The sequence below is a fragment of the Arvicanthis niloticus genome, chromosome 4, assembly GCF_011762505.2.
Source record: "Arvicanthis niloticus isolate mArvNil1 chromosome 4, mArvNil1.pat.X, whole genome shotgun sequence".
NCBI lineage: Eukaryota > Metazoa > Chordata > Mammalia > Rodentia > Muridae > Arvicanthis > Arvicanthis niloticus.
Window position 1 is genome coordinate 82,205,804 of NC_047661.1, and position 26,319 is coordinate 82,232,122.

Here is a 26,319-nt window from a genome sequence, read left to right on the forward strand (position 1 = left end):
GGCCAGAAGGTGTCAGATCCCCCCTGAGAGTGGAGTTATAGTATGAGCTGCTTGTGAGTGTTGGGAATTGAATCCAGGTTTACAGGAGTAGCAAGTGCTCCTAACCACTGCGCCAACTCTACAGCCCCCAGACTCACAGTTCTAAAAGAACATATCCTGAAGTACATCTTGCTCTTGCTTTTCTCTAGACCCAGCTCACAGGATATCATTGTCACTGTTACTCTTTGCCCATTAGTGAAATGAAAATGGTCTCCAGAGCTGCTGAGATGGCTGCATGGTAAAGCACTTGCTACCAAGCCTAAAATCCTGAGCTTAATCTCAGGACCTACACAGTGACAAGACAACAACTAACTCCTGCAAGTTGTCTCTGACTTCCACACTTAAGGCATGGCATTACACACATACACACACACACACACACACACACACACTCATACTCACACTCAATAAATGTAATAAAATTGGTTTTTTTAAAAGAAAAAAATAGTTTCTAAATAAGTTGACTTCTGTAATTTAGGGGTGGAAAGATATCCTCAAGGTGTGCTTCTTTGAGCTTTCATGAATCACAGAGCTTGTCTGTCTTGAATCTACTGCTGTAATTTATTTACAGTAGGATTTCTTTATGTTTCTGGTCTGAGACCTTAATAAACTCTGGGATGTGTTTGTCTGTGTGTGTGCCCATTTGCAGATTCTGGATGAAGTAGAGAAGAGAAGAGAAATGTCTCCAGCCCTTGTGTACCCATTCATGAGAAGTGTTATGGAAGCCCCTTTCCCAGCTCCAGGCCGCACCATCACAGTAAAGAGCTACCTCCCTGGGGCTGGAGATGAGGTAAGTTAATTCATCTCCTGACGTTTAGTAGCCACGTCAAAGCCAGCCTTGCAACTATAGGCACAGTTGCAAGAAGCTTGTTCATGGGAAAGAATTGATTTTACTTTTCAAGGGAATGTGTGTTATTTCCTAGAGACTCTGAAGAAACATTGAATGAATATTTAAGGTAGTTAGTTGATCCTTGGCCCCAGGTTTCCTACCTAACATACATTGCGTCCCTCTATAGTGGCAGTCTCAACATAAATGACAGATACACACACACACACACACACACACACACACACACACACACACGTGCGTGTGTGTGTGTGTATATATGTGTATTTATCAAGTGGAATGATTTTACCAGAACTTAACAGCAGCTTCATAAACTCTTTGTGCCAGACTCCCCCCAACCGCTATACAGTATCACTTGTCCTAGCTGTCCTAGAACTCTCTGTAGTCCAGACTGGACTTGAACTCATAGAGATCAACCTGCCTGTGCCCCTTGAGTACTAGGATTTAATGAATTAGGAGTGTGTCACCATACCTGGCCCAAAGTAATCGACATTTTCAGACTAGAGAAAGAGCAAGATGTTTGGTTAATGCTGCCACTGGGGTAAGGTTCAACATCAGCTCTTGGATTTCCTTTGCCTTTTCAGTCAATTGAGCTCTGCCGACCGCTCGATTCACGCCTGGAACATGTGGATTTTGAATGTCTTTTCAAATGCTTGAGCGTGCGCCATCTCATCCGGGTTTGTGCCTCTCTCCTTTTAGAGCGGAGGGTAATCTTTGTTGCCAACAGCCTAAGGTAAGAAATAAGGGGAATATGTTACTTCATGCTGGTGTTTGGCTTGCTTTTATTTTTTTACAATGGAAATATATTTAAAATATCTAGAACTAGGGCTAGAGACCTGGCTCAGTAATTACAGTATTTGTTCTTGCAAAAAACCCAGGTTCGGTTTCCAAAACCCAAAAGGAGAAGAAAGAAATTGAAAAGACTTGTGTACAAAATCACAAAGATGGCTAGGTATGGTGGTGCACACCTTTAACCTGAACACTTAGGCGGCAGAGTTAGGCAGATCTCTGAGTTTGAAGCCTGTAGGAGCAGATAAGGTGGGAGGAGTAAGGAGAGGAAGAGGAGGAGTAAAGGAAAAGGAGGAGAAGGAAAAGGAGGAGCTAAGGGAGAAATGGAGAACGAGAGAGGCAAACATGGAGGCAGATGTTCACATGTCTCCACCAGTCAAAGGTAGTTGGTATATCTAGGTTGGGTATTGGGTTACACTTCTGATTGTATGGGCATCTTGTTATTGATCATTACCAAATATATAAGCCTTTGGATAATCTAAGCATTAGAGTCTCATCTGTACCAAGCTTGTGTCGTTGGCAGGATAGTCTGGGCAATGCCCAGCCTTACAGAGACAGCTTGGAAGACTGGCAGAGCCATCTCCCATGCTGGCGTCTTGTGGGTGGCAGGGCTGGTGTTTCTGGCTGGCTGTTTCTAGCTGCGGTGTGCACGTGGCCTCTGGCCATGTGGTTGAGCTAGGCCACAGCAGCTTAGATAGTCAGCTTCACCAGTGGCCGTTTTAAAATAATTATTACAACAGAGGCCACCCAAAGCTACATAGTGAAGCTCTGTCTCAAAACAAACAAACAAACAAACAAAAAACAGCCAACAAAACAGGAAAAAAAGGTATTTCTAGCTTTTGTTCACACTTGTGGTATCATCTACCCAGGAGGCTTGAAGCAGAAGAATCACCTGAGCCCAGAAATTCAAGGACAGCCTAGGGTTGCCCCACCATATCTTTAAAAAATACCAGTATTGGTTTTCATAAGCATAATAAATGGTAGTGAACCAGATTGAGATGACTCTGTTTAAAAATTACTATATATTCACTGATCTGTGAAGGCCAGTGTGGTCACTGTGAAATTCTTTGACATGATATCGGAAATTCATTCTTTGTATTGCTTTACCTGTGACATCATGTGCTTTCTTCTGTCTAGCACCCTTTCAAAATGTGGGCATGCTGTGGTAGCGACACTGTATCCGTTCACCTGGCAGCACACCTACATCCCAGTGTTACCTGTGTCCATGATTGACATAGTGTGCTCGCCTACTCCGTTCCTCATTGGGATCTTGTCTTGTTCCTTACCCCAACTCCAGGACCTTCCCATTGAAGAGGTAAGATGGAGCGCACTGTGCCTACAGGGATACTAGAGTGCTGGCAATGGATCAAGTGGTCTTTTAAGATGGGTAGAATTGTTATTAATCTAGTAATTTTATCATTTGGGCTTCAGAAATGGTTCATCAGTTAAGACCTCTTGTTCTTCAAAGGACTAAGATTCAATTCCCAGCAGCCACATGGCAATTCACAACCATCTGTAACTCCAATTCCAGGATGCACATGATACACAGTCAGACATGTGAGCATAACTCTCATACTTATGAACTAAAATAAATGAATCAGAACATTTAAAGAATATAATAATTAATAATTTATTACCCTGTCATATTTTATATCTTTCTTAAAAATGAAAATAATTCCACGGTACATGTGCCTCTGACACTCTCTTTACAGTAGTGAGCAATGCACTCATCTATTTATTAAAAAGTTTTCTTGCCGGGCAGTGGTGTCACACGCCTTTAATCTTAGCACTTGGAAGGCAGAGGCAGGCAGATTTCTGAGTTCGAGGCCAGCCTGGTCTACAGAGTGAGTTCCAGGACAGCCAGAGCTACACAGAGAAACCCTGTCTTGAAAAAACAAAACAAAACAAAAAAAAAAAGTTTTCTTTTTAAAAAAATTTGTATTGCTTCTTTGTGAATTTCACATCATACATCCAAATCCCCATCATATTCTTGTCCCTTTGTATGTGCTCTCTGACCTTGCAACTTCCCCCAGCACCCCCCCCCCAAAAAAAGATAAAATAAAATAAAGTCTTGTCTTAGGAGCTGTAGTGTGTCACAGTGCGCCCCACAGTGCACCCTTTTGTCCATGCATCTTCACTTGCAAGTGTTCATTGCAATGAGTCATTGGTCTCTGGCTTCTGCTACATTTTTCTAAGCTGGGTATTGGTGGCACACACCTTTAATCCCAGCACTCAGAAGGCAGAGGCAAGTGGATCTTTGAGTTCAAGGCCAGCCTGGTCTGTAGAGTAAGCTCCAGGACAGCTAGGACTAGACAGAGAAACCCTGTCTCAAAGAGTAACACTTGAAATGTGTGTGTGTGTGTGTGTGTGCGCGCGCGCGCGCGCGCGCGCGCGCACGTAGGTGTGTGATGTGAATAGAGTACCATGGCACACATGAGGTCAGAGGACAATTTGGGTCAGTTTTCTCTTTCACTTTTATGTGAGCAACAGGGACAGAGTGCAGGTCATCCAGATTGATCTTGCTGGCCCTTGTTTTCTTTTTTAAAACCAACACAAAATTTCTCTGGATTTACTAAAAAAAAAAAAGTTGTTTCAAATATAGCACATGTGCAGGTAGGTGCCTTAAACAGAGTACATCTCCGTGAAGTATTACAAAGTGAGTATTTGTATGATTCAGCATTGGATTGTAAAGGACATCCCAGCAAAAGAGTCAAGTCTCCTTTTACCTGTCCCTCTCATGGTCCCTTCCCCATGCCCCGGAAAGGTCACTACTGTCCTGAGTCTTACAGTACTCATGTGTGCTGTCGTAAATATTTAATCCAAGGATTCCACCCCACCTTAGATCCTTTACTTCCCAAATAAAAGACACAAAACCTTTATATTTATAATAAGCCTTATAGCATTAGAGCTGGGCAGATATCAGCCCTCTTTGCTATTTTAATTACTTTTCTGTCAGTAACCCGGAGATATCACTTGCCATGTTCTGCCTGGGCCACTTCTACTTCAACTGGCCGTCTGGCATTGCCATGCACTCAATGATCTACCAACTCCATGGCTTCCTCTCTCTCCCCTCCCCAGGCCTCGTAACTGAAGCTCTTCCCACCTCTCCATCCAACTATAGGCTGTAGGCATCTTTACTCAAACAACAGTTTTAAATTAAGAGCAAGGTTACACAGCATCACTTGGTGTCTGTGAGAATTTCCTCATCCCTGTGGGCAACCAGACCTCAGGGGCCAGTATTTAGCATTACAATACACAGCAACAGATCAAACCTCAACAAACCTGTTTGTAATTCTTTATAATTTTACTTCCAAATTATGTGTGGTGGCTCAGCAGGTAAATGTGCTTACACTCTAACCTGACAGGAATCCTGAGTTCCAGCCAAAGGTGGAAGGAAAAAACAGACTTCGGCAAGTTGTCCTCTGAACTCCTTGGCATGCCAGGGCTTTGTGCGTAACACACACAGAGGCGGGGAGAGCGAGAGAGGGGCGCTAGTAACATCCTAAAACACTTGTCCGCCATTCTTGGTTTTGAGGCTTGGTATAAAAGGGGAGTATAGCACGTCTTTAATGTGAGTAAATTTAATAGAACTTTTTCACACTAGCGCCAATTCAAGCTTCTCTCACAGTATAGGAGACGAACTGCGGGTTCACATGTCACCAGCACTGTGTCAGCTTGTGTAGTTTAGCCTCCTCTGGTTGGTGACCTCCAGCTGTGTGCTCACTGTCGTTTAATTGGCATTCCTAGATTGCTTCTGAGGCATGTTTATTGACCATTGAATGTCATCTATTATAAATTATTTTCTGTCTTTCCCCTGGATTATTTAGCCTCCATGATTTGTAAGATGGCCTTGTTATTATTTCGTTTGATGGTTCTGGGGAATCAAACTCAGGCTATCTAACTGAGGTACAGCCCAACCCAATGTTTTTATATTCTAGAAATCAGCTTCTCGGTTTGTTCATTTTATTTTATTTTGTTTTGTTTTGTTTTGGAGAGCTCTCAGGAAGCTCCAGCTGGCTTTACACTCACTTTGTAGCTATGCATGAGCTTGAATTTCTGATAGTCTGACTCTGTCCTCCTAGTTCTGAGGTTGCAGGCCTTAGGTAGCGCACCTGATTTATTCAGTGCAAGGGCTCAAACTCCAGGCTCTGTGCATGCGAGGCAGGTGCTCTACAACCCTGAGGATTGGCCTTTCGTTTTCCAAAACGGTGTTCTGAGTTTGTTTTCGGGGGGGGGGGGGGGCGTGTTTTGTGGGATTTTGGGGTCAAGATCACTATATCTCCAGGCTGGGCTGGAACTTGGAAGGCATCTTGTCACGGTGTCCAGACTGCTGCTGTTTGATCTTGCACCACCATACCCAGCCCAGAATGGCATTTTTTTAATTCAGGGGAGTTGTTCATTTTGATGTGGTTAAGATGCCAATCTTTTCATTTATGACTGATGTTTTCATGAGCAGCTTAAATGTTCACATTAACTCAATGAAGAGGAAGATTCCCTCCTCCGTTGTCTCCCTGTTGGTTTGCTTGTGATTTTGTCTCTGACTCCACCTTGTACTTCGTTCCTGTGCAGATAGTGTGGTTTAGAGATGACTTGGGGATCTTCCGTCTCTGGAGCTACCCACCTCTTCAGCGTTTCTAGCTGAACAGGCCGTTCTTCCCCATCACACCACACTTCCCCTCACACCACACTTCCCCCTCACACCACACTTCCTGCTCACACCACACTTCCCCCATCACACCACACCAACCTAGTAAATCCCTGTGATATGTAATTGTGCACATCTTTTTCTTTTTTAAAATTCATTAGTTGTTTTGATGGATTAACTTTTAAATTGGCTTCAATGTTAAGTTAATTTTGCTTGAAACTATTCCCATGGCCTGAAAGAATCAAAAAGCCTATCCCGGTCCGGCAGTGCCTGATCTGTCTGTGAGAGTCTCTGGTTTAACCTGCCTGCCTCCTTTATTCCATAGGTGCTGATAGTTGATCTCTGTGCAGACAGGTTCCTACAGGAGGTGAGTGACAAAGGAGATGGTTACATAATGTTTGGGGACATAGGTGTCTCTGTAGGCAATTACAATTAGACAGAAAATACGTGAAAGTACTTAGAGAGTATGACTCAGAAAGAACTTTCAGTTCATACCTATTTCTGAGTTGACACTGCAGCTAACCATACAAGATTGCCCTGAAAATTTTGGCTTGAGTGTGTAGGTGTCCCTCCCAAAGGAGGAAGGAGGAAGCAGCATAAATGTCATTCTCAGAAGAAGTAACCATCCCTTCAACTCCAGAGGGGTTGACATTTAAACCTCTAAGTTAGTACAGTTTAGTGGACTGAGAAGCAGTACCCATCTAGATACGTAAGCGCCCATGTCCAACTCAGCACCAGAGAGAGAGAGAGAAAGAGAGAGAGAGAGAGGGAGAGAGGGGCACTTACTGACTTGGCTATTTGTAGATTCTCAGGCAGTTAAAATCTAAAGATGAGTAAGATCGAGTCTGGTAGATAAGCCAGGAGGCGTTTCCATGATGCTTTAGAGATGGTATAATAGCAATCCGAACAAGGAATACTGACTGGAAAAGAGGTGGTCCTATCTGATAGATGCTCAAGGGAAAAGGGAGGCAGCGATCGATAAGTCTCAGAGCAGATCTCTGTTTGAGCATGGAAACTGGATCCCTCTCTTGAAAATCAGTTGTCCCCTCAGGTTTAAACTACCTTTTGCCTTGGAGGTAAGGAATGAAACTTGTAGATGAGAGATTTTGTAGAAAAGGTAGCAGAGAGTTTTACATGATGTTGCTTGGTTTTTAAAAGTAAAGTTAAAATACACTGTAAACATCATGCATTTTGGCTCTATGTAGGTGTTGGAATTTCAAATGACTCTTCAGGCAGAATATCCACAAAGCTACCTGTGATGAGGGCTGTACCTCGTACATGTTTGACACTCTCATAAGGCTCATGCAGAGTTGCTTCTTTCTCAGGTATCTGACGAGGATGAAATTATGCCACCTAAACTTCAAGCTGCCTTGGTGCAGATTTTAGAAGATCGAGATGAAATCTTGGCCCAGGAACGGCAGTTTTCACAAGGTGTGAGATGTATGGCCTGAGAAGGAAGGGTTAAAGCACTGAACACTCACCGCAGACGCCCTTCTGTCACAGGACCTTTGAAAATTACATTTACAGAATGCTTTCTTCCTCTGGGTCTGACTCATGTGTCATTTTCTCTTTGAGTTAATCCTGTACTTAAAAAAAAAAATCCTCCTTCACCAGTACTGCTCATTTCTTCCCCTTCCCCCCCCCCCATGACTCTTATAAAGTATGTGTCATTGCCATAGTGGCATGTGCCTTTAATCTCAGCACTTGGGAAGCAGAGTGTGGGTCAGTATGAGTTCGAGGCCAGCCTGGTTTACACAGTGAGTTCCAGGCCAACAAAGGCTATATAATAAGACCTTGTCTCAAAAAATGAAAACAAGAAAAAACGGTATCCTTATGGACATTTCAGATGGAGAACTGAGGCTGTCTACTGATAGGAACAGAATTACAGGAGTGAGAAAGCCCTGTTCTGAGGTAGGGTGTGGTAACAAACCTTTAATCCCAGCATTCCAAGACAGAGACAGGTGGATCTACATATCGAGTTCTAGGCCGGCCTGGAGAAAGCTTGTCTTTAAACACACACACACACACACACACACACACACACACACACACACACACACACACCAACTGAAGTGTTATTTTGCCACATTCACTCCTGTAGTCTTGGCACTTGGAGGTAGTAAAGGATCTGAAGTTTGAGACCAGACCAGACCAGTCTGGTGACATAGAGACTGCTGAGAGAAAGAGATGCATATTGGAATGAAAATGCTTGGATAGACAAGTAGCTAGAGAGCTATGAAGTATTCCTGATTATTGTCTCTTAAAGAGCACTTGGTGTATTGCCAGTGCACTTAATACTCAATAATTTTTTTACTGCAATAAATCATAGTGTACTATGAGGTGAGAATACCGAGAAGGCAAATGATTTGTAGAAAAATACAGTACATTGTGTTTTGACATCTTACTTTAATTGGCTCATAGCCTACCAAGTTTAGTATGTTTTCTGATATGGTGACTTTTAGACAAATGAAATGTATGCACTTTATAAATGATGCAATTTATAATGGGAAGCCAAATGGTGACAGCCATAGACAGCCTGGGAACAGGAAGGGTGAAGTGCTAGTCTGGAGATTATGACCTGGCTTGCACAGCCGGCTCTGTCTGTCCGGTTGGCCTTGTTTGTGCTGCTGCTCCTGCATGACACAGGATCTCAGGCAGCCCAAAATGGCCTCAGAGTTCACTGTAGAGCTGAAGATGATCTTGAGCTCCTGATTCTCCTGCCTCCATCTCCCAAGTGCTAGATGACAGGTGTGAACCACCACACCTGACTGGCAGTTGACTTTAAGGAGCAGAATAGAATGTTGAAGAGAAGTGGTCAAAGGATGACACTCAGGGAAGGTTGAAGAGAAAGAAAACCAGAGAGTTTCTTGGTCGAGACAGGAGCCAGAGACTGGGACAGCACAGCAGTGCACAGATGTAGCAGGACTGCAGAGGGGGCCCAAGTGGAGACGCAGGCTGTGGTTGCATTCTTACAAGAGGCTTTTGAAAGAGTAATGAATGAGGTCTTGGTGTGGAGCCAGGCTGCAGGATACAGTAAGAGTATTGATGGAGGAAATGAAGGGCAGGACAGGAGCCATTTGCCTTTTGCATACCATGGGCTGTGTAGCAAGCTAGGAATGCACATTCCTAAATGTATTCTCAGTTTTTCATGACTCTTTAACCATGGCTTCCACAACTAGTGTCCAGGTTCCTACATACACAAAACTGAGATTTTCCCTTTATTTCTTTCATCTTGAAACAGATGTGACACTCGATTCCCTGGTGTCTGAAGCATTTGTCAGGTTTTTTGTGGAGCTCGTGGGGCACTATTCTCTGAATATGACTGTCACAGAACATGGGGAGCGTGTATTCCAGAGGGAGCCGTTCCGGAAGTCCCACACTTCTCGAAGTGTCCGCCACTTCCTAGATCTCTTCATGGAGACACAGATGTTTGCAGGATTTGTTCAGGACCGGGAGCTTCGGCAAAGTGGAGTTAAAGGTGGGTTTAACTGGGAACTATTGTCTCCTTATCTGATGTCTTAGGGTTCTGTTGCTATGAAGAGACCCCATGACCACAGCAGCTCTTATAAAGGAAAGCATCAAATTGGGGCTGGCTTACAGTTTAGATTTAGTTTATGGTCACCATGGCGGGAAATATGGTAGCACACATGGTGTTGGAGAAGGAGCTGAGAGTTCTACAGCAGGCAGAGACTGAGACACACTTCCTCCATCAAAGCCACACCTGTTCTAGCAAGGCCACATCTTCAAATAGTGCCACTCTGTGTGAGGTTGTGTGCACCATTTTCTTTCAAACCACCACATTTGGTGGATTCTTAGAAGGATTGAATAATAGATGTGTAGACTATCAAGGCACATCTGAGTTACTGTGAAATTATCTGCAATATCGATCAATTTAAGAATAAAAGACTGGGTCTCTTAATCTCTTACTCTCTTACCCTCTTAATTTCTTACCCTCTTGCCTCTCTATCCCCTCCCCACTCTTCCTCTCTCTCAATGTGATCATAGCCAGCCTCTACTTCTCTACTCCTGCTTCTCTGCTTCTCTGTCTCTCTCTCTCTGTCTCTGTCTCTCTGTCTCTCTGTCTCTCTCTGTCTCTCTCTCTCTCTCTCTCTCTCTCTCTCTCTCTCTCTCTCTCTCTCTCTCTCTCTCTCTCTGCCTCTACTACCCTCCTGGCTCCTCTCCCATGCCCTCAATAAACTCTATTCTATACTAAAAAAAAAAAAAAAAAGAATAAAAGACTGGGGGCTGGAGAGATGGCTCAGTGATTAAGAGCACTGACTGCTTTTTCAGAGGTTCTGAGTTCAATTCTCAGCAACCACATGGTGGCTCACAACCATCTGTAATAGGATCCAATGCCCTGTTCTGGTGTGTCTGAGGACAGCTACAGTATACTTATATACATAAAATAAATAAATCTTTTTTTTTTTAAAAAAAAAAAAGAAGAATAGACTATAGTAAGAACAGGATTAGGGATACAGAGATAGATCATCCGTTACCAAGGTGCTTGCTAGCAACCCTGACTGAGCTCTATTCCTGGACTCAGTGTGATGGAAGGAGAAAACAGACACCCACAAGTTGACCTCTGCAATCTACATGTGTGTTGTGGCATGCACATGCCCACCTCACACACATACATAATAGCATGAACACACACACAAAGTTAAGAAAATAAACAAGTACAAATTAGATCATTAAAGAAAAGACTTGTCTTAGGTTTGGGGTATATTATGCTCAGTAGTAGAGAACCTGCCTACCATGTACAAAGACCTGAGTTTGCCCACAACACTGCTAAAAAGAGAAAAAAAAGTGTCTTAGTTAGGGATTTCCTGCTGTGAACAGACACCACAACCAAGGCAACTCTCAAAAGGACAACATTTAATTGGGGATGGTTTACAGATTCAGAGGTTCAGTACATTATCATCAAGACAAGAGCATGGCAGTGTCTAAGCAGGCATGGTGCAGGTATAGCTGAGAGTTCTGCATCTTCATCTGAAGTCTGCTAGTGGAAGACTAGCTTCCAGGCAGCTAGGATGAGGGTCTTAAGCCCACACCCACAGTGACACACCTACTCCAATAAGTGCCACTCCCTGGGCCAAGCATATACAAATCATCACAAGAAGGAGAGGTTTAATTTACTTGGTTTCCAGGCTGGTGTGTTGAACAATCTCACTGATGTCTTCTTCACAGGTTTGTTTGAAGTCCGGGCTCTTCAATATTTGGAAACAATTCCTGAGTCAGAACCCAGTGGGGTGAATAGAATTTTACGGAGTCTTGGTGAGTAGCTTTGCCATATTGGATAATTAACCTTGTGGTATATATAAGTCCCCAAGGCATGACCATGAAGCTTCTTTAGGTTGCACTCTTTGGGAATACTTTAAAAAAAAAGTTCTATTTACCAGAAAATAATGTATTTAAATATACAGATAAATTTTGAGTATAATTTTAGGGTGTCCATGAACTTAAGACTTAAAATCCCTGGGGGCTGGGAAGCAGAAGAGGGTGCCTCAGTCTAATTCTGCATTTTATAAACATTATTCCTTAGGATTTTTAAATTCCGGACTGATGTGAGGACAGTGTTGTGCCTGTCACAAGACAATGGCCTTAAACTCTGAGCTTTGGGATGCATGCTCCGATTAGACCCTGTCCTTAACTAGCTGAGAGGCTGTGGCACATTATGCCGCAGGCTGTGATTTCATCCGTGCCTTGGGTTAGATTAGATCAGATAATAATCTTCAGGGACTTTAGGAAGTCTCCCTTGAGCATTTAGAAATCTCCAGGGAGTGAGCCAGGTAATGTGAAACTGCAGTCCAATTGAAAACCACTTGTATTAGATTATGTCTTGAGTTCTTTTCCACCTCTACAATTAGACACTCATGAGGTTCTTTTAGTGGCTAAACCCATCAACTGATAGCTTTCCATTAGTGAAAGAGAAAGCCTAAGTAATAAAAATGAGACTCTACAACAGTGGTTCTCGTCCTGTGGGTCACGACCATTTGGCAAACCTGTTTCCAAAAATATTTACATTACAACTCATGACAGTAGCAAAATTACAGTTATGAAGTAGCAAACCTGATTTCTGATTAGAGGTCACCACAACGTTGCATGGTCTCCACATTAGGAAGGTTGAGGACCACTGTTCTGGAGGCTTATTTGGGTGTCCAGTTTGGTGAGTTTCAGCCCATGGCTGATTGGCCCTGATGCTTTGGGGCCTGTGGCGAGACCCAGGTAGAAGAGCTTGTGTCACAACTGCTAGGAAGCAGAGCCAGGAAGGGACCCAGTCTGCAAAGGCACACTCATGACTAGGTCTTCTCCCTCTAGGCCCCACCTTTTTAAGGTTCTGTTACTTTCCAATGGTGCCACAAGCTGGGGACCAAGCTCTTACACATAGGACTTTGGGAAACACTTATATAGAAATGACATTAGCGCTTGATGAGGCACAAGGCAGCTAACCTCAGGTGGCTCTGAATGGCTAGGTTACCAGTCCTTTGGCTCGGGTACAACAGATGAAAATGAAGTAAGTTCAAAGACTTTTTCTCTTTCCAGGAAGCAAAATGAGATTTCTTCATAAGAAGTGAAATCTTTTCTTCATTCTAAGCATAACTGAAAGTGCCAAAGACAGTATTTTCCCAAGGATCTGGATACTCTGTAGAGTCCTGTAATGTCCTTGTGATTGTAAAAGGAGAAAGACTGTCGGAGGACTCCTGTTGCTGCAGACCAACTGGGAGCAGTCTAGAACCAGTACACTCTCTTCTCCTGATTTGGGGTCTGTTTGTTTGTTTGTTCATTTGTTTTTGAGACAGGGTCTTTTTTTTTTTTTTTGTTTTTGAGACAGGCCCTGACTGTGATGGAAGTCACTCTGTAGATCAGGCCTCAAATCCTGATGTCACAAATCTCAAAGATCTCACAAAGATCTGCCTGCCTCTGCCTCCCAAGTGCTGGGATTAAAGGCAGGTCCCACCATGCCTGGGCAAGTTGTTTTTACTGTGGTGTTTTATCTTTGGTTATTGATGGGTACAAGAAGCTCTGCTTTGTGCTTAGTCTGTGAAAGCAGTTGTCCTTTACAAGAAAAAGACTCAGAAATACTTGGTGTTGCATTTTCTAAAAACAATGCAAAGATGCAATTATCAGAGTAATAAGAGAGAATAATGAGAGTTTCAGGTACGAGAGAGACAGACATGGAGGACACCATGGTCACATGATTCTCATCACAGAAGCATCAGGTTGTTTTAAATTTATGGACCATTTGTGCTTTCAGATTCCAGTAGTGTCACTATTGATAAGCCCCCCTTTGTCCCATGTCCTGTCTTGGAGAATTCCACTCATGTTAGAACTTTAAAAAGCAGATACTATGGAGGGATGCAGGGCCTCAGAACACATGTCCTGCTGGGATAGCGTGCTTCTCACATGTCAGCATTATGCTTTATGGAATGGAGCCAAAATGAAAATGTCCTTTTAAGGACATACTATCTGTTTATTGAGTTTTGGTGTCTACAATTTGCAGCTCTGTGATAATCTACATGTCATCTTATTCAAGCTTTAGATCAGCTTCATGATATTTTACAAGAAGCTGGAGTACAGAGAGGCTAAGCAATTCGGCCAGTTACATACAAGATACGGCTAAGCCAAACACTTGACTTAGGAAAACATACAAAGCTGGTTAGTCCTACAGATGTAAATGAACTCTTTATAGTGATGTTTAAAGTTCTCTGTGGGGCACACCAGAGCTTCCTCTTGGCTTTGATGAGACTTTAAACTGTGGGTGTCTAGGCAAGGTTTGTTCCTTTGTTGTTGTTTTTTGTTGTTGTTTTGTTTTTTTTCTGATGCTGGATATAAAACCCAGGGCCTTCTGTGTGCTTTGCCACACTGGTTATTTTTACATCAGTGTGAGTTTTTAGTGTTTCCCAAGCCTATACCTCTTCATCAACCAGATGCTGAAAATCTAAAGTAGTAGTAGTGCCTGGGAAAGGGAGTTTGTCAGTGAAGGTGCAGTTTTCATTGATAAGTGATAGGTATTGAGGTAAATGTCAGTTGTGTTCTGTAACCTTTGCTCAGGGTAAAACCTGGCATGGAAAATATTCATTCAGACTTGGAAAGTTTGTACGTTGTATTGGGATACAACTGACTGACTTGTACAGGATTGTCATTGTCACTCAAGCAAGTGTGTCTGAATGAGTCCACTTAAGACTGGTGCTGTGCAATAGAGTTCCTAGATGTGGGTCCAGGGAAGAGAACTGAGCCTGTCTTTTAAAATGTTAATGCAGCTCACCCCAATGCAGCTCCTCCCAGACATCTCTCATTTGCCTTCTTCTTACACTCCAATCCCAATGGAACAATTCATAATCGATTGTGTATAAGATGGGGTAGGAGGGTTTACTGTGGTCAATCATGACTGTCTCTCTGCAGGGAGACTTTGCTTTTGGGAGAGTCTTACCTTCTTACAATTTAAAGCTGCTTCCTTTCCTTGAGTTTGTTGTAATTTGTTTTTGTAAATGTTGTGAATTCTAAGTATGTTTGTAAAAAGAATTGTTCAATATTTCTATCAAATGTTTACAGATCTTTTAATGAATAAAGGCATTTTTAAAAATCCCACAGATCTCTTGGAGAATTTAAAATAAATGCACTTAATATGTGTAGTAGTTGCTTTTCTGTTGCAGTGATAGAACATGGGCCAAGTAACATAAAGAAGGATGTTTACCTTGGCTTGCAGTGCCAGGGCTAAGAGTCAATTCTGGTGTAGAAGCATGGCACCAATATGAAGGCAGAAGCGGGGAGAGCAGAGAGCAAAAGTAGCCCATCTTTAGACTTCTCCAGCCTAAAGCTCTGCAACAGCGCCACCATTGGGTGACCAAGTATTTAAATCCTTATAAGAGGCAGTTCTCATCAAATCACAACACATGAAGATACAACACTTACATAAACCTGTAGACAGCACATTTACGTAATGTAAAGTCATAAATACTCAAATCCAGCTTAGACTAACCAGGCTTATAACTGTGATCAACTTTTCCAAAGCTGTTAACAGATAAGCCTTGGTTGAGTGCACATTGAATAGCATATATAATCTAACAATCCTTTTTGCATTTACCTCTTAGTCTGGAAAATATTTTACAAAGAATGTATACTAACTACAGCCTGAGAGGTTGAGGGACGACGTGGAATATTATTCTATTACCACAAATCCTAAAGGCAAAATGATTGGGTTTTATTTAGGCCCTAAAGATAAAAATGGTAGAATTTTATCATTAATTTACTTACATCCTAATCATAGGCTCCCCTCCCTCCTGTCCTTCTACTCCCTCCCTCTCACCTCTCTCATCCCCATCTCCCCCTCCCTTTCTTCTCAGAGAAGAGGAGGCCTCCCATGGATATCAGCCTTGGCATATCAAATTGCAGTAGGACTAGGCATATCTTCTCCTTTTGAGTCTAGACAAGTCAGCCCAGTTAGGAGATAGGAGTTCAGAGGCAGACAGCAGAGTCAGAGACAACTCTGCTCCAGCTGTTAGGAGTCCCACATGAAGATCAAACTACACATCTGTTACATATGTGTAAGAGGCCTAGGTCTGTCCATTGCATCCTCTTTGGTTGGTGGATCAGTCTCTGTGAACCCTTACAGGACCAGGTTAGTTGATTCTGTATGTTTTCTTGTGGTGTCTTTGATCTCTCTGGTTCCTTCAGTCCTTCCTCCCCCTCTTCCACAAGATTCCCAGAGCTCTGCCTGATGTTTGGCTGTGGATCTTCACATCTGTTTCCAACAGCTGTTGGGTGAAGCCTCTTCTGTCTGGAAGTATAAAAGAACATCATTAATAGTGTCAGGGGTGGGCTGTCTCTCATGGGGTGTGTCTCAAGTTGGGCCAGTCATTGTTTGGTCATTCCCTCAGTTTCTAGACCATTTTTATCCCCACACATCTTGTAAGCAGGACAAATTTTGTTTTTGTGGGTGGGTTGGTGTTCCTATCTCTCCATTGGAAGTCTTGCCTGGTTCCAGGAACTGGCCATTTCAGGTTCCATATCCCCTGTTGCTTCAAGTTTTAGGGTTACCCTCATATATTCCTGGGAGTTTCCCTTTTTCTGTTTCTAGCTCGCCCCAAAGTTGTGCCCGCTCCGAGGCAGAGCTTCTAAAATGAGGCCTTTTGTAGATATAATTACAGTCCTGAAGGGATGTTTGCAATGCTGGGGACTGAACTGGTTTTGCCATAGAGCCGCACCCCTCAGGTTGTTAGATCTAAAATTTTAATTGGAAAATAGGCGTGCATTTCTAGTTTCTATAAAAGATCACTCGAGGCTGCGAAATAAGGATAAAGCAAGGGAGTGCTAGAAGCCCAGCACTATGCGACTTTAAACAATGGAAGGTTAAAGGGTGTGGGAAATATATTTCTCCCCTCCAGCCAAATACAGCAACCGCCTCTTCCGAAGTCTGCCCTACCCACTACTTCAAAGACATGCACACGGTACTCAAGAAAGGTACCCTGACATGTCAGCGTGTGATGCCTAGTCTTACAGCCTAGTGGCTACAATTACCAACTGCGCATGCGCCTGAATCGAAGCAACGCCCGCCAGCGACGTGTGTGACGTCATTCAAGGCGCAGGCGCAATAGAATAGAACCGAGGCTGCGCATACTCAGAAGGCGGTCTGGGAGCTGAGTGCCGCGCGATGGCGGGCACGGGCTTGGTAGCCGGGGAGGTGGTGGTGGATGCGCTACCATACTTTGACCAAGGCTACGAGGCGCCCGGTGTGCGGGAAGCGGTGAGTGCGGGGCATGTGCGGCGGGGCTGCCGGAGGCACGCTGCCCATTCCCCCCGCGACCCCGGCCTGTTCTCGTTCTTAGGCTGCGGCCCTGGTGGAGGAGGAAACGCGCAGATACCGACCTACCAAGAACTACCTGAGCTACCTGACAGCCCCGGATTATTCTGCCTTTGAAGTAAGTGTGACGTCCTGAGCCAGCACTCCGACCAGGAGGCTTGCGGATTTTGATACCGGATTGAGGGCTTTAGCTGTGTAAAATGAACTTCACCTTCCAGGTTAACTGGTGCTTGCTGCTCATACTTAGTGCCAGTGTAGGCACCAGTCGGTTCAAAACCGCTCGATGAGCTTTTCACAGAGGTCGTACTACAAGAGCCCGCGAAATACCTTATCAGTTTCTGCAGATTTGTTCAAGACTGTCCCCCCGCCCCCGCGTGTGTGTTAATAGAGTTATAGTACATTTCACAAAAGGACCCTTTATTCTCTAAGGTCCACTCAAAAACAGGTATTACTCACGAGATTTTAATATTTATAATCCTAAGTACCTGTACACTCTGCCACCACTGGAGGGAGATTTTTGTACCAAGACTCAGGTAGTTAGCAGGTGTATGAATGACTGAACAATCGTGTCTAACTGCATATTGTTTTTAAATGGTTATTCTACAAGTGCAACCAAAACACCCTTTAGGCCCTAATCAAGTAAATGTAAGGTGTCGTTTCTAGATTAATGAATTCTGTTGAACATTTCAGCCCATACCTGTTAAGAGTTTATTCCCCCGTTATAGGAAGATGTTGATTAAAAAAAAAAAAAAAAAAAACACTTGCAGGCTGAAAGGAGACTGCTCCGTGTGCAGGGCTGTGTGACACCTTCGATCTCCATCCCAGGTGTTTAAACTGGGTTGTAACTCCTTAATAGGGGTTTCATACCTGATGTGGGAGCTGCAAGAAATTTGGCAAGAGTAAAAAAATTCTAACCCCCAAATCAATTGAAAAAAATCAAGCCCCAGATCCAAGTGCTGGTCCATGTTACATCCTGTGACTTCACAGTTTACACTGTGTTAGATCGTCGTCGTGCAGTACCAGAGACTTCCTGAAATGATTCAAGACTACTATTGTTTGTCGTGAATCACAGTGTGACGTGAGGCTGGGTTAAAGTTGTTTTCAGAGCTCCACAGCTGACTGCAGTGCATTGGAAACTGCTGACTTAGGGTTAGGCCTTGATAGGTGGGCTCTTTTATGTCCATGTCTTTTCCTGCCTAGGCAGAATATGGAGTTAAAAGAGTATGCCCATTTCTTCAGATTCTAGATAGAGTTAACCTCAGCTGGGGAGGTGTGAGCGTGTGGCATAGTGTTTTCAAGTATTAGCATTCTTTTTTTTTTTTTTTTTTTTTTTTTTTTTTTTTTTTTTTTTTTTTTTTTTTTTTTTTTTTTTTTTTTTATTGAGTAGTAATTGGGCCGGGCAGTGGTGGCACATGCCTTTAATCCCAGCACTTGGGAGGCAGAGGCAGGTGGATTTCTGAGTTTGAGGCCAGCCTGGTCTACAGAGTGAGTTCCAGTACAGCCAGGATTACACAGAGAAACCCTGTCTTGAAAAAACCAAAAAAAAAAAAAAAAGTAGTAATTGGGAAGGGAAAAGATTGACTATAATGTGTAGTACAAACTATAAAATCTCAGTAAACTACATTATTTTCAGCATGATCCGGTTACTAATTCTTTGTGTTGTTTGTGCATCAGACAGACATAATGAGAAATGAATTTGAAAGGCTGGCGGCTCGACAACCGATTGAGTTACTCAGCATGAAACGGTAAGATGAGGTCAAGCTGGAGAGCTGCAGTGTTGCCAGAGGTTGGAAAAGTGGTCGCTGCTGTGTGTGAGACGTGGGAACAAAAGAGAGTGCTGTTAAAAAAAATGCTAGCAAGTATAATACGGCATTTTTTCTTTTTTTTTTTTTTTAAGATTTATTTATTTATTTATTTATTTATTTTATTATGTGAGTACACTGTTGCTGTCTACAAACACATCAGAAGAGGGCATCAGATCCCATTACAGATGGTTGTGAGCCACCATGTGGTTGTTTGGGAATTGAACTCAGGACCTCTGGAAGAGCAGTCAGTGCTCGTAACCACTGAGCCATCTCTCCAGCCCCCATAATATGGTATTTTTAAGCAACTGTTTAGAAAGCTGGTAAGCGGGCTTTGAAAGGACAAGAGCCACCAGAGCCTCTGGGGCTGCCACAGCTTATTCAACTAGCTCACACTTATGGAAATGGTTGTCTGTTAACAGTATACCACTGTGTTTTATCTGTAAATCAGTTTCCAAACTAAAGGGTTTCTTTGCGCTGCCTGGTTTACATCCTTGGTCTCTTGTGTCTTTGTCTTTATGTAGTGGGGGGGGCGTATACCCATGCAAATTCTTTTGGAAGGAGTGAGGAAAGCTTTGAGGATACATTGGTTTATTTGCTATGTAATTTCAGATATGAACTTCCAGCTCCTTCCTCTGGTCAAAAAAATGACATTACTGCGTGGCAAGAATGTGTAAACAATTCTATGGCCCAGTTGGAGCATCAGGCGGTCCGGATTGAGAATCTGGAGCTGATGTCACAGCATGGATGTAATGCCTGGAAAGTGTACAACGAGTAAGAGGCATTGGGCTTTCTTATCCCGTCCCACCCAAAGTTGCTAGTGTCTTTTAAAGTTTGGTATACACATGTTTATAATGCCAGCACTTGGTTTGGGAAGCTGAGGTGTGGAGGAGGGCCTGCCTGGCTTATATTTTGAGTTTAGTTATCCTAGGCTCATATAGCAAAACCGTGTATCCAAAATAATAATAATGCTAGATTTGACTTGGAGTTGTATCAGAACTACACCAACTCGAGGTTGCCACCTTGAGTCCTACCTTAGAGTTCACTAGTGCTGAGCTCTCCTCCATCCACGTAACGAACAACCACCTTCACTGCACAGGATAAGAAAATGAGCTCTGAGGTGCTCTGCAGAGTACACTTGATAGAAGGTAATCCTTACCCTAGTACACTTGATAGAAGGTAATCCTTACCCTAGTACACTTGATAGAAGGTAATCCTTACCCTGAGGATGCTTAAATAATACATTTTCATGTGTCGTGTTACTTAAAGTCCTGACCAGAATAGTGGCTCACCTACAGTCCAGGAGTGTGCAGGAGGCTGGGGTATGAGGTTACCATAAGTTTCTGGCCAGCTTGGGCTATAGAGTAAGATCTTGGCTCAAAAAATGAAGCAATAAAGTCTCTCCTGGAACACAGAATCAGGGAATACTATACCATTTCTCCTAGGGGAAGTATCTATACACACACACATACACCTCTCACACATACCTCTTACAACTTTAAGTCTTAAAAACAGTGTGCTGGATGCACAGGTGTATTGCTGTGCATTTGAGGCTAGCCTAGGCACACAAAGCCTCCCCAGGCCACAAAGGTAATCCTGTCTTATTAATAGATTAATACCCAACACTTAAACTCTACACTGTGGTGCTCACTGGAGAGCTAAAATTAAAAAATGGAGTGGGTCTCATGTAGCCTTCATTATGGGCCAGCAACCCAAATCGTTGACATGCTTATGAACTACTACAAATTAGCAAACAGTGGTTTGGGCAGGCTCAGCAGTGTGGAATTTGCAAATAATGAGGATCAAAATTGTAAAGCGATTCTGCCAGAGAGGATTCTGCTGAGTCGGCTTACTAACTCCAGGTTCAGTGAGAGGCCCTTTCTACTGACAGGCTAGAGGGAGGAGGACACCCAGATCCTTCGATCTCCTCGTGGCAGATGTAACTGCACCAAAAAAAGAATAATGATCATTAGCTAGGTATGGTACTACATGCTCATATACCTGTAAGTTCAGCACTTGGGAGGCAGAGCCAGGTGGGTGGATCTGTGTGAATTCCTAGCCAGCCTGGTCTACGTGGTGGGCCCTGTCACAAAAGAAGAAAGTCATTTTAAAAGGATGGTAGAACTGGACCTAGTAGTTAGCACCTTTAACCCAAGCACCTGGGAAGACCAGGAGTCAGTGCCAAACAGATTTTATTGAAAAAGAATGGTGGAGTCAGATGGTAGGCCAGTGGTCCAGTGTATCAAGCATGCAGTTTGTGTTTGATACTGAACACCTACGTTCACACACAAATGTGAGATTGGATTCTTAAAACAGCAAGGAAACTAGGCACAGTAACAGCTATATCAGCTGTGCCTACACTATGCAGTAGAACCTTATTTCTCACAGACAAAAGAGACAGGCAGTATGGAGAACAAGGGAATAAGCCTTACAGTGAAAAGAACATAGCTTTCTAGTCTGCCTGTCTTTAGCTCACCGACCGTGTGCACGTCACTTGCCTGCCCTTCACCCACACAGCACTCTGAACATTCAGAGTGTATTTGCCTCCTCCAAACCCAGTAGCTGCTTCTCCACAGGAAGCAAATGTTTCAAAGTAAAGTTTCAAGAAGAAAGTTGAAACAGAAACATCCTTTTCAACAATCGAAGGCTAGGATCGAGCATTAGAATGACACTGTCCACCATGAGGGGATTGTGAGGCCTCAGAAAGTGAAGAGCAGAGGGTGGGAACTAGGAACGTTCAGCTGTGCAAGGCAACAAATCATTAGAGGAGAGAAGTGAATGTGAGCAGCAGCAGATCCACTGTGAGGAGTCCTGGTGTCTGCCAGCACCATACACACTGGATCGGGAGCAGCACAGTCGGGCCAGGGCTGCTCAAGGAGACCTGAATGGTGGTCTGCTATCATAAGAGAAAATTAGTGTGGTATGTGACTTCTATCTCCATAGCCAAAAGGAGTCGTGACTAGTTTGGTGGCACCATCTTTAATTTTTCAGCTACTTCAACTCAGGCCAAGAGGCAAAAAGATTGCCTGAGCCCAGGAGTTCAAGGCCATCCTGGAGAACATAGTGGGATACTGTCTCCAAAAAAAGAGGCCCTGAGAGTTTAAGAAGTAATATCAGGCCAGGCAGTGGCATTTAATCTCAGCACTTTGGAGGCAGAGGCTGCCTGGTCTACAGGGCTAGGTCCAGGACAGCCAGGGCTACACAGAAACCATGTCTCAAAAAAAGAGAGAGAGAGAGAGAGAGAGAGAGAGAGAGAGAGAGAGAGAGAGAGAGAGAGAGAGGAAAAATAATAAGTTATATCATTATCTAAAACCAAACTCAGTAAACTAATGTTTATGAATTATCTGACATTCTAGACACAGATCTCCAGGTTTTAGATTTTAGCAGAAAAACCTGACTTAGTATATAAGTAGGCAATTCACTTTTCCTCGGTGTTAGCAGATTTCAAGGTGTCTGTGCTCTCTTCCTACCTTAGAAATCTTGTTCATATGATTGAACATGCACAGAAAGAGCTTCAGAAGTTAAGGTAAGTTGGGTTTTTTTTCTATTTGAATACAATTGAGATGAGCTTCTGATAGAGAGGGGAAGAATAACTATTAATACTACATAGTCCTATGAAAGTAAAAATTCCACTTTTGTCAAGTAACTAACTTTTAATCATGTATGTTGTTGGTGTGTGTAAAATAGTTACCTTTGAGAAAAATAGAAATTCATAATAATATAGAGGTAGATATCAAGGAATAGCAAAAATCAAAGCTTGTGTCTTATGGCATGTGTTGAAGGGAAGCTGTGTGTCTTATGACGTGTTGAAGGGAAGCTGTGTGTGTTGTGGCATGTGTTGAAGGGAAGCTGTGTGTGTTGTGGCATGTGTTGAAGGGAAGCTGTGTGTGTTGTGGCTGTGAAGGGAAGTGTTGGAGAAACGTCCTTGAATGTCTGCTGGTTTATGAGAAGTGGGTTAGGAAACCTCTAAACAACTGATAGCTTGAGCCAGGGGTATGGGATACAGCTGTAGCCCTGGTGCTCAAGAGCTGGGTCAGGAGGAGTGTGAGCTCACAGCCTGGCTACATGGTGAGAGACTGTTTGAAAAGCCATCTAGGGGAACATGATTGTGGTCTGAAGGATTTGTCCCTGAACATACTTCAGTCGACAGGGAAACCTGAATTTGACTGGGCCTCCAGCCAGAGGTGCCGACACACCTTCATAGTCAGAACTAGGAAGAGCCACCTTCGGAGAGCCAGCTCCTTGTCTAAGGGCTGGCAGATTTGGATGGGCAGGACCAAATGACTGGGTAGTGCAGAGCTTCACATACACCGTGCTACATACTGAGTATATTACAGGTGCAAGGCATTGTTTTCATTGTGTGGTTTTGTTTTTAAAGGGGTTTTGGTTTTAGACAGTAGGTAGGCTGTATAATGAATATCTATTAATATACTGAGTAAAGTTAATAGGATTTGCTGTGATATTTTTGAGCTACTGTGTCTAGCATCTGGCGCTGAGTTGGCTGTACCAAAGTGGAGGTAAACATAAGCTTGAAACCTGAAAATGTTCTCTACAACTCACAAATCTGCAAACCTGGCAAGCACGCCGTGGGAATTAGGCAGGACATTAGGATAATACACTGCACACACGCACATACGGGAGAGAACCTAGAAGGACACCCATTGGCTTCTTTCATGTCCTCTCGCTAATAATACCGCAGTAAGGTTGAAAGAAAAGACCTTTATTTTGACTTACAGTTGCAGAAATTCAAAGTTGAAGAACTGGGTCTGTTGACAACCCCCTTAGGGACAGATCCCAACATGGTACTTGGAATCACATGACAAGAGACTAGAGGGCTGCATGTGTGAGATCTAGTCTCTAACTATAAAGCCACTCGTATTCAGTTTTTGGAGTTCTGCTCTGATAACCTTATCTAATCAAACCACCACCTTAAGTCCACCTCTAACCACTGTAATTGGGTAATTGTTTCATGCTCTCAGTATCTCTCAGTGGCTGTTATGCTCCAGTGTGAATGTTGGGCAGGATACACATTGGAAGTGTAGTTCTCACTGAAAACCCATAGCTGTTAGCAGGAAAAGTCCAGGAAGGCGGAGATTGTAATCTATGTATATGTTTGTGGGTTGGTTGGTGGTTGGTTTGTTTCCTCCCACAGTGAATAAATTTTATGAAATTTGTAATTGAAGAACAAATAATATAAAATTAATTCCTAGAGTTAGCTGTAATTGTGTTTGTAAGCACTAAAGAGTTTAAAGATACTTTATTGTATTATTCTGTTGATTTTTATCATGTTAATTTATCATTGGATTGCATAAATCACTTTTTACAGGAAACATATTCAAGATTTAAACTGGCAGCGAAAGAACATGCAGCTTACTGCTGGGTCTAAGCTGAGAGAAATGGAGTCAAAGTGAGTGCGTGGTTCCATCGTGGTTTTCCCCATGTTGAAGTGTTTCCTGTGTACATGGGCTGCCATGGGAGTCACAGAAGGGTCATTAGTGTGTCTGCCGTGTGTGTGCTCAGGAGGGAGAGGCATACAGAGTAACTGACCATGGACAAGGGTTGAGTTACTGCTCGGTGCTGGCATTGCAGCCCAGCTTGAGCCCTGCAATCTCATAGTAAGGAAAATTCCATACTTCGCCTCATTTGTGTCTTAGTTTGTTTACCCCTGTTAATGCATATTCTAAAAATATTCTTCTACACACACATACACACAGATTTATAGAAACCCCTAACTGTAAGCTGTGTGTGTCATAAACACCTTAGTCCCCACATGTTGAAAATTAGGAAGAGGGCTGGAGAGATGGCTCAGCGGTTACGAGCACTGACTGCTCTTTCAGAGGTCCTGAGTTCAATTCCCAGCAACCACATGGTGGCTCACAACCATCTGTAATGGGGTCTGGTGTCCTCTTCTGGTGTGTCTGAAGACAGCAATGGTGGTGTACTCATATGCATTAAATAAATAAATAAATCTTAAAATAAATAAATAAATAAATAAATAAAACCTCTTTTAAAAAAAGAGTCCTGGCACAAATATTTTAAAAAAAAAAAAAAAAAAAAAGAAAGAAAATTAGGAAGATCGTGACTTTAAGGTTATCCTTGGCTACAGAGTAGTGACACCCTGTCTCAAAAAAAAAGGTTGCAGGGCAGTGGTGGCTCACACCTTTAATCCCAGCATTTGGGAGGTAGAGGCAGGCAGATTTCTGAGTTTGTGGCCAGCCTGGTCTACATAGTGAGTTCCAGGACAGCCAGGACTACACAGAGTACCCTGCCTCGAAACACCAAAAAAAAAAAAAGTTAAATACCCAAGTGTTGTGATGGGTGTTTATGTCATTTCTGCTTCCCCTGTTCCTCCGTCACCCACAGCATTCGCATGCCACCCTCTTCATCTTGAGTGCTGTCCGTGCCAGGCACTCTTTCACAGTTCTCTCCTAGCTCGTGCTTCTTTACTTTCATCCTTGAGATTTGCTCACAGGAAATTCTGACTTAAGTCTATGGGGTTTGGTGGTGGTGGTTTGTTTTGTCGACTCTAGAATTCTGACCACCATTATTTAAACCTCTGCCCTGTTCTGTTCGTCTTATGCTGTCTTCCTGTCTCACTGATTCTCATGTTTCTGCTTATTTCCTAAGGTGACTGTCATGAGACAATTGTTGGTTCACTTAGAAGGAGTCCTGCAGAGAGCTCCTGTGTGCCCCTGCTTTCCCATAATGTGCTTCATGGTTTTTAATGGAAAGTTAAACATGTTAGTGCTCTTAGTGAAATACACGGTTAAGATAAACTCTACAAGAAATTTCACATCAGTTCATTTTCTCTTTTTTCTCTCTCCTTTTCCTTCTATTTTCTTTCCTAGTTGGGTGTCACTGGTGAGTAAGAACTATGAGATTGAGCGGACTATTGTACAACTGGAGAACGAAATCTATCAAATCAAGCAGCAGCACGGGGAGGCAAACAAGGAAAACATCCGCCAAGACTTCTGATGATGCGGCAGCAAGGAAGGGAAGCGGGCTCCAGAGACTTAGCAGGGGACTCTGTCAGAGTGACTGTTGATGACTGCCTGTTTAGACAGGATGGACTGTGTAACTGTTGTATTGCTTCTGTGTATGTCTTAGCAAAATAAAGATTGCCAACATGTTGCTATTTTTATAGCTACAAAAACCTGGGTTTTCAAAGTGAGTATGAATTTAGAATAATCTTGTCATATTTTCTAGCAGAAGTCCTTTTTTTTTTTTTTTCTTCAAATTTTGTAATGAAGCTCCTTTATTTTTAAGGCTTACAACACGTTCAGGAAACTGGGAACCTTGAATTTGTGTTTTGTTGAATAAAGTTACAGTTGTAAACATTTTATGTATGGCTGCAGTGAACTTTATTGATGGTATTTAAAGGAATGAGGCTCCCTTC

General features: G+C 43.0%; 2 protein-coding genes across 2 annotated transcripts in view; both read left to right on the forward strand.

Moving 5' to 3' along the window:
* The window catches only part of Dennd2c (DENN domain containing 2C), a 69,211-nt gene extending 54,271 nt beyond the window's left edge, over positions 1-14,940 (forward strand). The window contains exons 12-19 of the mRNA XM_034500005.2: positions 689-829; positions 1,471-1,619; positions 2,813-2,990; positions 6,646-6,687; positions 7,646-7,751; positions 9,562-9,798; positions 11,508-11,594; positions 12,864-14,940. Of these exons, the coding sequence (XP_034355896.1) occupies positions 689-829; positions 1,471-1,619; positions 2,813-2,990; positions 6,646-6,687; positions 7,646-7,751; positions 9,562-9,798; positions 11,508-11,594; positions 12,864-12,895 (972 nt within the window). The 3' untranslated portion in view covers positions 12,896-14,940. The remainder of the gene's footprint in view (positions 1-688; positions 830-1,470; positions 1,620-2,812; positions 2,991-6,645; positions 6,688-7,645; positions 7,752-9,561; positions 9,799-11,507; positions 11,595-12,863) is intronic.
* A 1,289-nt stretch (positions 14,941-16,229) lies between these two features.
* Positions 16,230-26,265, forward strand: Bcas2 (BCAS2 pre-mRNA processing factor). The gene is made up of 7 exons (XM_034500006.2): positions 16,230-17,064; positions 17,147-17,239; positions 18,796-18,866; positions 19,536-19,697; positions 22,399-22,449; positions 24,250-24,330; positions 25,772-26,265. The coding sequence occupies exons 1-7, from the start codon at positions 16,972-16,974 to the stop codon at positions 25,896-25,898; spliced, it is 678 nt and encodes a 225-aa protein (XP_034355897.1). The 5' UTR covers positions 16,230-16,971; the 3' UTR covers positions 25,899-26,265.
* The last annotated feature ends 54 nt before the right edge of the window (positions 26,266-26,319 follow it).

What these genes read in the sequence shown, in the direction of transcription:
- Bcas2 (XM_034500006.2), top strand. Translation starts at nt 16,972, where the DNA reads ATGGCGGGCACGGGCTTGGTAGCCGGGGAGGTGGTGGTGGATGCGCTA. An exon ending in CGGATTATTCTGCCTTTGAA is followed by an intron (nt 17,240 to 18,795) that starts GTAAGTGTGACG and finishes TTTGTGCATCAG; the next exon opens with ACAGACATAATGAGAAATGA. An exon ending in GAGTTACTCAGCATGAAACG is followed by an intron (nt 18,867 to 19,535) that starts GTAAGATGAGGT and finishes ATGTAATTTCAG; the next exon opens with ATATGAACTTCCAGCTCCTT.